The 12,363-nt window shown below is 40.3% G+C and overlaps 3 protein-coding genes across 3 annotated transcripts in view; all 3 read right to left on the bottom strand.

Annotated features, from left to right (window-relative positions):
• smim12 (small integral membrane protein 12) lies at positions 1-2,467 on the bottom strand. The gene is made up of 2 exons (XM_037693532.1): positions 2,401-2,467; positions 1-992 (listed from the first exon to the last, which is right to left on the bottom strand). Exon 2 carries the CDS (start codon positions 962-964, stop codon positions 689-691), a length of 276 nt encoding a protein of 91 aa, XP_037549460.1. The 5' UTR covers positions 965-992; positions 2,401-2,467; the 3' UTR covers positions 1-688.
• Positions 2,468-4,871: 2,404 nt separating this feature from the next.
• Positions 4,872-9,746, bottom strand: pef1 (penta-EF-hand domain containing 1). The gene is made up of 5 exons (XM_037693533.1): positions 9,671-9,746; positions 7,635-7,857; positions 6,708-6,863; positions 5,442-5,585; positions 4,872-5,360 (listed from the first exon to the last, which is right to left on the bottom strand). The coding sequence occupies exons 1-5, from the start codon at positions 9,689-9,691 to the stop codon at positions 5,137-5,139; spliced, it is 768 nt and encodes a 255-aa protein (XP_037549461.1). The 5' UTR covers positions 9,692-9,746; the 3' UTR covers positions 4,872-5,136.
• Positions 9,747-10,866: 1,120 nt separating this feature from the next.
• The window catches only part of gjb9b (gap junction protein beta 9b), a 4,787-nt gene continuing 3,290 nt past the window's right edge, over positions 10,867-12,363 (bottom strand). The window contains exon 2 of the mRNA XM_037693531.1: positions 10,867-11,320. Coding sequence (XP_037549459.1) covers positions 10,892-11,320 — 429 coding nt within the window. The 3' untranslated portion in view covers positions 10,867-10,891. The remainder of the gene's footprint in view (positions 11,321-12,363) is intronic.

The raw sequence follows: 12,363 nt of genomic DNA, 5'->3' as shown, positions 1-12,363 counted from the left end.
TGTTATAACCACATTTATGTGTTCATTATTATTACTATAAAATCACAATTCTGATGTTTTCTGGGATGTGCTGAGAATCCAGACTTTCTAAGATCACAGTCGTGTGGTGCTCACACCAAACGTTCCGCCCAAGCAGCTGAAAAAAACTGCAGAAATATCCAAAACCATCACTTATATCGTTTTACCAAAGGTTGTAGAAAATGATAACGGTCGTCTTTCTTCATCGTAATCAGAAGTCCCTTCTCGACAGAAAAGAATAAAGGACGAACAGTGCGGCACGTTTAAAACCTGAAGGTCACATGAGTCGGGGTCATTACGGCTGTAAGCGAACATGAAGAGGACGATGTCCGTCTTTACGCTGCACCAGCTGACAGAAGAACAAACAACCGCCATAAGATCAAATCAGAACCACCAGAAAGATGAATAAACATGGTGTTATCGTTACAGTGCATCATCAAGCTGGTGCACCGTATTATTACACAATCCCACAGTTAATTAAGCTCCAGCTTCTAAACGGTCTCTGCTAGTCTTGTTTAAGCTTGGGCTTATAGGAAGTCACAAGTCAGGAAGTGGAGCTGACGTGAATAGAATGGGTGGTTTTGTCCTCCACTTCACCCCCCACTTTGATTCCCGAGTGTCGTCCTCAAGGTGACAATCTGCAAATGTGAGTCTGTCAACCTGACACGAGTTAGCTCTTCTCAGGTCGGTTCCTGTTGAGAGCAGCTGTAGGCATGAACTCCAGTTTCTCCTTCAGACTGAGCACCTGAGTGCCGTCCTGGCCGACTTGCTCCTGCAGCTTTCGCTCCTCCCTCAGCTCCAGGACGCCTTTCTCGTCCTCTCGGGGTTTGGGCGTCCCCCTGATAAACCACTCCAGGTGGTAGCCCACTGCTCCGACCATGAAGGCCACGGGGAAGGTGACGTAAGGCGCGTAGGTTCGCAACCCGGTCCACAATACAAGCCACATGACTGCACACCACTTTTGTTTCCAAGTACTACATGACAAATAGAAATATACAGGTTAGGTTTTATAAAATGGGTGTGGTGAGTTTATATAGAGCAAGAAATTGCAGCAAACACCTTACCATCATAATCCAATCTCAATGTCCCTCCCTGTGCAATAACCTGTCACACAACCTGTGTAGTACATGTTAATAGCATGTGCATTTTAGCTTATTACTACCTTGAAATGCTTTTCATTCAAACTCATCCTGCTTGCACCGTTATATTCTACCATTGTTGTTGTTTACCATCTCTCTTTAAGACGTAAATATAAATGCTTTTTTCACTTTTTGGTACTTTATTGTTGTACCCTTATTGCATGCTTTTATCATTTCTTGTTTGTTTGTTCTTTGTTTTTAGCGTGTGTAATCATCCCAAGCATTTCATTGTACTGTTAACCCTGTGTTAACCTGCATATGACAAATAAACACAACTTGAACTTAGGGTTTGGAGAACATTTAATGTAGGATCTACTGGCGCCCTCTTGTGGTTAGAAGCTGAAACTGCTGGTTAAACCAATTATGATCCATAAACAGCATCAGCCAGAAATTAAACGTTAAAAAAAAAAAATCTTTACGATCACAAAAAAAAAAGGCAAATGGTGCAGGGAATAAAACCAAAGTTAATTTACTTTTGTAATTCAGTTCAAAAAGTGAAACTCATTTTCGAAAGGTTCATAGCAGATTATTAGTGTTCATTTATGGTAGTACAGCTAATAACCACCCCTTTCCCCAATTAAGTTTCTCTGAATGATCTACGATATTAACATTTATTAATCATGATATCCAGGACATTATAATTTAACGAGATGAACCTGTGAGCTGAAATATATTTTTTAACCAGTGGATTCAGAAGCGTGCCATGCTAGCCTCAATGCTAACCTGCATTAGCTCGTCTGCTTCGATTAGCTAGTTTAAAAAACACAATGTCACAGCTTCCCTTTTGTTCTCGCATGTCTCATAGATGACGAATTAAAGAACTAACTTTCACTTTTAGCTGGTCATTAATTTGTCTCTGTAAGCTTTCCGATTTCCTTTATACTTAAACACAAAATGTTTTATGGTTACATTTATTATGGAGTTCGCCTTATCGTCGGTTCAGAACGCATTAAAGGAGATAAATGTTTGGGAAAATGAGCTCGAACAAACTGTCAGAGGATATAATTTTAAGAAATTTAATATAATGTGTATAACAGACGGCATTTACTAAACAACCGAACTTGACTGATGCACGAGACTAACCTATGAAAGGTTGAATGAAAAATCAGATAATTCAACCTTTAACCGACTCGTAACCTTCAAAGTACCGACAGTGTTACTTTGAACAAAAGCCCAACAACTATTGTTTACCTAAAACTACTTAACGTGACACTATTTGATGTCACAATAAAATTGCACTCACCTTTAGCGTTAGCACATTGGTACTGTAGTGACGCAACTTCCGTATGTGTGCCGGCATCCTTCAAAGTGAAATGTGATTGGCTCGTCACCTATACAATTTCTGGTGATGGAGCGCCATCTACTGGTACAGATGAGTCATTGCATCACTTCAAGCATACAATGAGAACCTGCAGGCATTGTGACAACTGAGATGGGTAATTTATGATAAAAATAAAATAAAATGTCTTTTTTTTTTTAGACTTCGGGTAAGTTTTTTTTTGTTCGTTTTACTCATTTTGTGTCCAGTCCTTGTGACGGTGTACAGAAAGCACAAAATAAATCTGTCAGATTCTGCTGTAGGTCTTTCAGAACAACATCATTGGTGCTCAAATCCTCTTTAATTAGTGTTAAATGATTTTCTTTCAACTTGTTTTTGATAGATCTCCGATAGCAGGCACAAAAAATTGTGTTTGTGACAAACCGATAGAATCAGTGTCCCCTAAATTTCACTTAAATGTAGCTTTTTATTGTGCGTCAACACAACCCTGGTTAATTCATTGAATTTAGACAAAATGATTCACAAGTTTAAGTTAAAGAAACTACTGGGCTGCACATAACTCATTGAAAGTGATGCCAATAAAACTGTACGGTAGCCACACAAGTCATATAAATCTTAAAAAAACAAACGTGTTTGACTGTACAAGACAAGTGGGTTGCTCCCTGTCCAACATAAGACACTTGTCTAGTCAAAAGAAGTGCTAAGACAATAACAAAAAAAAACTTAAAAACCATTTTGAACAGATCTGGTCAGGGAACACTGGTTAAAAGCTGACAGGAGTGAGTTGTCCTGCGACCATTAAAGTTTTAAGTTAAGCAATAAAACCTTTTTGATTTATAAAGACACACGCATCCTGATTCATGCTCAACAATCCAGGCAGAAAAGTAAACAAGTTAAAAAGGTTTAGCCTTTGTTTATTAAGGCCTGCCGCTAAAAGCAGATGACGACCGTGTTAGCAGCGTCAACAAAATATCTCACGAACCAGCCGTCAGATTTTAATGAAACTTTCAGGAATAGATATTCCAAGTCCAATTCAAGATGGCTGCCACAGATAAGGCTACAAGTCATTTTTTGCAGATGCTGAGCTAAGCATGACGCAGCAGCAGCTGAGTCATTCACAGCATGACATCACACTCCAAACAGAAAAGGCAGTGGGTGCTATAAGAAAAACCTTGCCCTTCATTTTTATTCAAAGCAAGGAAACGGTTCACATTTCTGTCACGTACCTAAAGCATCTCGACCTCACCGTGGGGGGTGTTTCTGTATGACACAGCCGTGTTGCGTGCATGGCTCCGTGTGATGGATGACGCTGATTATTCAGCTCCCACGCCGAGAAGTTTGCCAATTTAACAACGCTGGGCAAACAGTTGATGTAGAGCAGCTGGACTGCAGCCTGTCGTAGAGCAACGACCAGCTGTGGCTCAACGCTCCCCTGCAGAGCACATGCAAACAGGGGGGGGTATGGCAGCCGTGTCCAAAATGTGTAATAATTAGCTCCAGAATGTGTTGGAATTGTGATAAGTGGAGTCTTTGGAGGAGATTATGTTTGAAAATCGTTCCTTTTAGCACTTGATCCCTCCGCGTCGTCTTGTTGCCAGGACTGACATGTGATCAGCTCCTGTCAAACAGAAGTGTGCTCGTCCACCCCCCCAGTTCAGAACTACATCACTTGTTCTGCTCTACCAGCGGCACGGCCGTGTGACCTCAACACCCCGTGGACCCGCTCCCACTTTTGAAATGTCAGTCCTGAACCTAAAGCTCCTCGTTGCACATAAAAACATCTGGATTTAGTCCAGTCGCTGCTGAAAATCCTGATAAATCCAGGAGGTAAAGGAGAAAAGAACTGAACGGGCTGAACAGATCGAGCAGGAAAACAGAAGAAGCTGCAGCGTTCTGCTCTTCATGCAGCCATGGCGACATAAAAGAAGAAAAACTACCGGTCGGTGACGGCAGATCTTCTATTTTTAGAAACGCTAGGACTTTAATGAGCCTAATGTTCCTCATGAATTCTTTTACAGCTCCAAACGCTACAAGTAAATTAGATCGACCAGGGATACAAGTTCACAACATTTATTTACTTAACGCACAACAGATCATCACAATTAATAAAATCAGATTAGAAGCATTAAAGTGGAGCGTTTCAGGCATTACTCACAAAACTATTAAGTGTTGGCACAATTAAAAAACCTGATCATTTATTTGGACTGAAAGTAGAGACGATGATGAGTCTCGTCTTTCAGTCATCCGACAGTTTTCTTCGTGTCACGAGTGCAACTAGGACAAAAAAAAAAATCTAAATTAAACTAATGAATCATTTAGACGTAATTAAAATGTTCCCTGTAGTTCTTAATGTGGAAACAGAGGAAAACGTTCAGATTGTTTAACCCTGGAATGAAACCACCTTTGGAAACACCATTACCCCCCCCCCCCCCCCCTACACTGATTTTAAAGCTTCATCAAGTTAAAAAGCAAATGTTCTGCTGCAGCTCACGTCCTCCATCTCTCCTGAACTTGTAAATAATCATGGTTCTAACTCGGCTTTGAACTTGGACCAGTTCCAACACCCAGCTCTGGTTCTGTAAACAATCAACACCATGGAAGTTGTCTGGCGACGTTAAAAAGCCTCGGCTGGTTGCCACTTCCTCCAGACTTCCTGGTAAAGCTTTGGCAGACTTGACCCGACCCCCCAGTAAAGGGGGCTCACATGAGCCTTGTGATGGCACCAGAGAGGAACTCTTCGTAGCTGAGGCGGATGTTGCCCGTCCTGCTCGTGTCTTGCTCCCTGAACACCTGCGTCATGCTCTGCAGCTGTGTGCACACCTGGATGAAGCGGTCCAGCTGTATGCCGAGGCCCCTCACGCCGAAACGCTGCACCAGGGACTCTGAAAACTGGGGGCTGAGGTTGTAGCCCATCTGGGCCAAGGCTGGGGGTGGATTAGAGAAAACGAGGAGTAAAACACCCAAACGTCCTGCAGCGTGTGCAGCGAACAGTCACACAGCGGTACCTTGGCTCAGCTCAGTGCTGCTGATGGACCCGGAGCGGTCCCGGTCGTAGTTCTGGAACAGCCCCCTCCACTGCTGCAGGTAGTCCCACAGAGCTGAGAAACCAAACAGGTCTATCTGACCCGACCGCGTCTTGTCAAACATGTCTGAGGAGAAACAGAAACATTTATATTCCCAGTGGACGGAGGAAACGCTCAATGTCTCCACGACGACACAAACTAGTTCAGTGTTGCAGCAGCAACAGCTTTAAAAGCTGCTCCCACGAGTCTCAACTCCAACAACTGAGCTGAGGTTCTGGAGGAGAACCGTTCATTCTGGTCTGATGGAGGGTTCTACCTGCTCAACAGCCCTCAATCTTTCTTTTTTTTTTTTTATTTAAACAGATTGTTGTTTTCAAACCAGTATAAACTTTGATTTTCTTCCACATGGACCTGCAGTCTTGTCCAGATTCTTAAAATATTTGATAAAACACTTTTACATTTAAAGTCCTGCAAATTTCAATGAAGGAATTTTATTCTGAAATAGTTCCTCTACTTTTAGATGCAGTTTTTACAGACTGCTGAACCTCCACCCATCTTTACCTCTGAGAGAATCAGCCTCTAAAACACTGATTTTATCCACAGTCCTCATTAAGCTGCTGTCAATCAAATCAATTCTCTGGAAAAATATGTCCTTTAAGGTGTTTTTTAATGCTTCCATTTTACTTTTACAACCTTGATGTCTCTTTTGACATGTGTTCTTTTGAATTATTATTATTAATACATTACATAAATATACATGGTGGATGGGTTAAATGCAGAGACTAATTTCATAATTGTATGGAAACATACAGTGAAGACAATGTGATGACATTATTATTGAAATGTTTTAAATATATTGCTCCTGGATGCCTCAAATTTCCCCCTGTGATTGATTAAATAAATAAATAAATAAATAAATAAATAAATATAAAATCATTCAAAATTACCTTGTTTTTTTCCTACAAACTGTACAATATTTTAGTTTCAACGTGTGATATGATTACATTGAGAACAACATTTGGGTTTGTGAGATTGGCAGATCATTGCACTGTTTTTATCATTTCCATTTTACACACCGTCCAAACTGTTCAGGATCAATTCGCAGCTTTTTATTTATTAATCTTTTGATAATCTCCTTCTCCCGTTCAAAGCAGCCATTTAAGACACGAAGAGCAGAAGGTGAAAATTCATGTGAATCTGCCCCAAGAAACAAATTTCAACAGAACAGACTTTTTATTTCTAACTTACTGATCACCATGAGGCTCGTCTCGTCGTTAAAGGTGGACCAGTTAGAGTTGACCAGAGCCTGCTTCAGCTCGTTTATGTTGATGGACCCGTTCTGGTCCGTGTCGACGGTTCGGAACCACTGGTACGCCTCTGGGTTGACACCGGGAGGGACGTTCCCTACAGAGGAGGAACGTGGGTCATAAAGATGGAGGAGGACGAGTAGTTCACATGTTTTGTCAGTAAACACTCGAGTTACTCTCCATCATTTCTAATCCTGACATTTTTAAGACTCGTTCATTTCCTGAAGGTTTATGAAGTGGGTTATATCCAAGACCAAAGAAAGGAAATGACAAAGATGGTACTGGTTTTAGATGAATGGTTAATTTCTTACAGTCCTACCAAACCTTCCTGAAGGTTTACTCTCCAACGTTGCTACACATGGACTCAGAGCAGTAATAAAGAATATGAAGAGAGCAGCACAGGTCTTAGAAACATCATTCAGTAAGAGAGAGGTGTTGTCGGGTCAAGAGGCCATTACCTGAACACATGGAGGGAAAGAAAAGAGTCTTAGAAAATATGTTGTGAGAGGAGCAGAGGGATGGTTGATGATGTCTGTCCCTGTGGGGGGGAGTGATGGAAACACAGACTTTCAGGTTCTGACTTGAGGCACACACACGATGCCCCCTCTGCCGTCTCTCACTCAGTGTTAGCCGAGTCATTACTCCAGCTGTGCAGTCCAGCTGTGGGGCACAAACTGAGCCCCGTCTCCACATGAATGTCAGGGAAGCTCAAGTTGTTTACATCCATCATCCCCACCAGAAACAGAGGTGGAATGAAAAGCAAAACGGAAGCAAAAGGAGGAAAGGAATGAGACGCGGACCAATTGAGGACTAAATGTGCCTGTAGTTACTTTTACATGTGCTGCTGTGCAGCTTTACCCCATCGTACCTGCAGGAGCATGGGGTCCTCTGTAAGGCTGTCCCCCGTAACCTCCAGGTGCACCAGTAGGTCCAGGCCCATACTGCCCATTGTGACCTGGGGCTCCATAACCACCATAGGGACTTCCTGCTGAACCAGCACTACCTCCATATGGTCCTGAAGGAGACCCATAAGCACCCCTGCCTGCTCCGTATGGATTACCCGCTGGTGGGTTGCCTCCTCCTGGATAGCCCTGCAGCGATATCAGAGATTCTTTATTGTCATTCGCACCTCATGTGGTACATGTGGTGGAGCGAAATTATGTACACAGGGTCCCAGTTACATCCAACAATAAAATGTAAAAGAAAAACAATGATAACATCTAAGATCTGAACTATGAAAAACATCAACTAAAAATACACTAAGCACTAATAGCATAAAAACAATAGACGAACATCAGCACAAACATGAGTCTGTGCAAGTAGATGAGCACGCATGAACACATCAACATGAAACAGATCAGCAGCAACATTGAAACAGATCAGCAGCAACATGATGCATTTTTCCACAGTGATTATTCTGGTTAGAGATTCGTGAGCCCAACAGCCTCAGGGTAGAAGCTGTTCCTCAGTCTAGTGGTTCTACACTTATCTGGTTTCAAACTAGTTCAAATATATGTTGAGAGGCTTGAAAATGACAGCACTGACATTCTTCATTAAGCCTGAAAACATCAGCTAAAAAGATGAGGACAGCAGCTGAAATTATTCCAGGATTGTATTGTAAAGGCTGTTGTTGCTGAAAGAAGCAAGTTTAAAATAAAAAGGAAAATGGAACCATTCATTCATTTATTTTTTATACACTTTAAAAAAGGATTAAAACCTTGTGTCGACTTTGTCGTGATAGAGAATTGTTGGAAGAGTGATGAGCAACATAAAACATACACAGCTAGTCTCAGACCAAATAGTAACAAAACTTGAAGCTAGATTTAAAAAAAAAAAAGGACAAAACTCAAAAGTAATAAAATATCAATTAGATTCATATTAAGCTCTGGCTATGAAATAATTTCAAATTATTCTCTTAGGCAGAGAAGTTATTGTGTAGTTCCAGATTTTTATAAATTACTTATAGTCCTCATGCATGCTCATGCTACATGTACAGTTATCTGCAACATACAAATTGGAATACAGGTAATTAAAAATAATAAAAATTAAACATGGCTTTTGTAATAAAATAAACCCCACTTCCAGACAATGTAAGAAAAGTTACCTGCTTCATCAGATAATGCTACAATACTGAGCATTAATATAAATAAATGAGGATTTTCTTTCTCTCCCTTTTCTAAACTAAACCAAGGTTTCGGTGTTGTGTCGAAATTCGTTTCCCCACCTTTCATAGGTCCCGCCTTTTTGGTCTAGGAGGTTTAAAACCCATCAGCGTGTGTTTTATCCGATTACACATTTGGACATAGAACAATACAATTCACAGTAGATGATATGATCGCCATGAAGTATCGGACCACCTGTGTGCATTTGAAACGTGAGCTTTTATTTTCCTCCTGAGATGAGGAGACATTTTTAGTTGTAATATTCGGCCTTCAGGGAGCCGTTTAAGAAAAGGACAAAAGACACAAAAACAGTTTTTGTATTACAATACAGTTGTTTAAAAACAACAAAAAAGAAAACAGAACGAAACTCGAGGAGACAGCTTTCATCGTGGGGGACACATTTCGACGCAACACCCCTCGGCTGAACAACTTTCTTAACCCCAGAAACTTTTACGCTTAATTTTGCCTTCTAAACGAAAACGACTTATCACGACTGTGACTTAAAATTAATAATGACCTACAGTTTATTCTTCATTGAGTAGAGATTTCAACAATGCAGCTATTATTTGAAAACAGAACATTTCAGGCAAAAATAGTCAACTTAAGAGCCACCGACTCTGCTAGCCATAGCAAAAGCTAACGTTACCTATTTTCCCCTAAAAAAAAACACATACACAAATTAAACTAATTTTACATGCCAGGATGACTGACGCAAACAACACAAAGAAAGAAGTTTTCATACCTGACCGTAGTGGAAACTCATGATTTGTTTGAGACTTCACTTCCTCCAACAAAGCATCCGTACGCTGGAAATGCCCAGAGTGGCTTGTTCAGAGCGATTATTGGTGCATCGTCCTGTCAATCAAAGCCGTAGGCGTAACTCCTGCTTCTGATTGGTCAGTTAAGTGGTTACTGTGATGACGTAAACACAGCGGCCCATCCCTTTCTTGAGGTAAAATCAACTGTTTTGTTGATGAGTCACTCATTTTGTCTCATTGTGATGGTTCATTCGTGTTGTAGTTCATTTGTAAAACACTGTTATTTAACAATAGAGTGAAATATTACAGAAAAAATACTGTATTGTTGGAAAATTAATTTTATTGGTCATTACAATAAATAACGTGTTAAACAAAATATTCTATTATATTATCTACAATACATTCATCACTTTAAAAACCCAACTTTTTTTTAGCCACAAGTTTTCAGTTGCTTGATTAAGTTAACACTATTTGTACAAAACAAAGTGCTCTGCTTTGGCCTTTTTTTAATTAGTAGCGCTTATGCTAGATATTTTCTTTAGCTTCTTTTTCCTCTTTTTTTTTCTACAACATATTTATATTGCATCTTTCAGCAATTGACTTGTATTTAACCAGCTAAAGCTGAAACAAAGGCCCATGCAATACACAATTTGCAATAGCTACAATACTCATCTTGCAAAACACTTCATTCACACACACAAAATAAAGAAATATTTACAAAACCCTGTAACTCCCACAGTAACTCTCCAGTTTTGGAAGAGGATTTCAGTGCAAGATGTGCTGAAAGTTGTGAGCTTCCTCAGAAATAGACAAATATTTGCTAATTCCAGAAGATCATGAATGGCTGCAGAGATGGAGTTCATCTCGAGTTCCTGTTCTTCACAAAAGTCTGATTAAAAACATGTTGAGTACTTAGCTTAGTTTTGTGACGGTCACCATCCATCCATCCATACATACATCCTCTTTATCCACTGTGTAAGACGTGGGGTAAACCCTGAACAGGTCACAAGTCCACCAAAGGGCCACACAGAGGCAATTAATCATTCACACCTAGGCATAATTAGAGGAACCAATTGGTCTGTTGGAGGAAACTGGAGAAAACCCATGCATGCATGTGGAGAACATGAAACTCCACCTAAAAAGGCCAGGAGGCCACCTGGAGATCTTCTTTCTGAGGGGTGATGGCTCTACCCACTGCTCCATGATTATAATTTTTTAACAGGCATCTCTTCAGCTTGGAGGTTATTCAGGTTCTGAAATGACGCTGTAGGGTCCACTCTGATTAAGGGTTTGGACTTGAACAGTGACCTTGGCTGTGACAGCGGTGCCATCTCGTGACTCTCGGCAAACCGAATTTGGTTCTTCATCTTTTTCTTCCTAATGATCTTCTGGATACGCATGAAGATGAGGTAAACCATCTCACAGATGCACATGACGATGCAGGCTACAGAGGAGACCACCATGAACAGCGTAAAGATCTTTTTCTCCGTTGGACGGGAGATGTAGCAGTCCACCATGTTCGGGCAAGGAGGCAGGGAGCACTTGGTCAAGCGGGGCATGTCATAACCCTCGTAGATGTGGTGCAAAATGTAGAGGAAGCCAGTGTCAAAGCCTGCCTTGAAAATCAGGCTCGCCTAGGAGAGAAGATAAAAGTGGGTTACATTGAAAAGAATCAAGGCCGTCACATCTACTTGCATTTAAAGAATCTGTGTTTTAATTAGTTTTTAAGTGGGATATGTGAACAGAAGCAACACAATGGCATGAAGTTTGAATTTTTACATGCTTTTCTCCAGATCTGACTTTTTTTTTTTAAATTATCTTACGTTAACCATGAAAGTTTTATTAAGAAAACAAGTTTTGTTTATTCAACTGTTTTTGCTCAATTTCTGTACAATTGACTGAATTATAGCCAATGAAATTAATTAAAAATGCACCCAGTGGTTACTGATGTTTTCCATTTTTGGTAAAAGACAGAGACATGCAAAAACATCATTGCCAGTCTTTCTCCTTTTGGATGCAGGAGATTTAAAAAAAAAAAAAAAAATGTTTCCTCAAAATCAACATATGATTAAGGCACAAAAGTGATTCTTGTGTTCTACCCAGTTCCATCATTCAGCATCACGTTGATTACACTTAGTGATGATCGACAACAGTAATGTCAATCAGCAATGATGTTTGCCAGCATGGCTGTCCTTGTTTCAGATAAGAAATTCCTATTTTGCCCAATTGTGAATTCAACAAATTATTTACTGCAAGAACATCAGTATAACAGAATATTTTAAGCCTTATGTATCCCTTGTCACTTTTGCTTTAGACAGTTGTTCTCGCTGTTTGAATTTTCTCAACTGAACAGTGTTTGTGTTGCTTTGCATGCTCAGATGCTGCTAACTGTATCCTGCTGTGAACAAGCTACGACTCACAAGAGACTCCGTGAACGCAATTAGCATAGCAACACAAATGTTCGGTCGGGAATACCGTAGTGTCAACACAAACGGCTGTCAAAAAGATCTGACAAATACTCACAGAGATGGCCTAGTCTCTTTGGAAGTGATGCTCTGTCTAATGTTATCAGTAGTTGGTACCATGCTAGCTGTATAAAGAAAAGGCAGAAGTCTTTATAGCTAGCAGTTTATATATATATATATATATATATATATATATATATATATATATATAT

Source organism: Nematolebias whitei, chromosome 19 (genome assembly GCF_014905685.2).
Source record: "Nematolebias whitei isolate Nwh7 chromosome 19, NemWhi1, whole genome shotgun sequence".
Classification (NCBI taxonomy): Eukaryota; Metazoa; Chordata; class Actinopteri; order Cyprinodontiformes; family Rivulidae; genus Nematolebias; species Nematolebias whitei.
The sequence above is the reverse complement of the archived record's forward strand: the minus strand, read 5'-3'. Positions and strand labels throughout refer to the sequence as shown.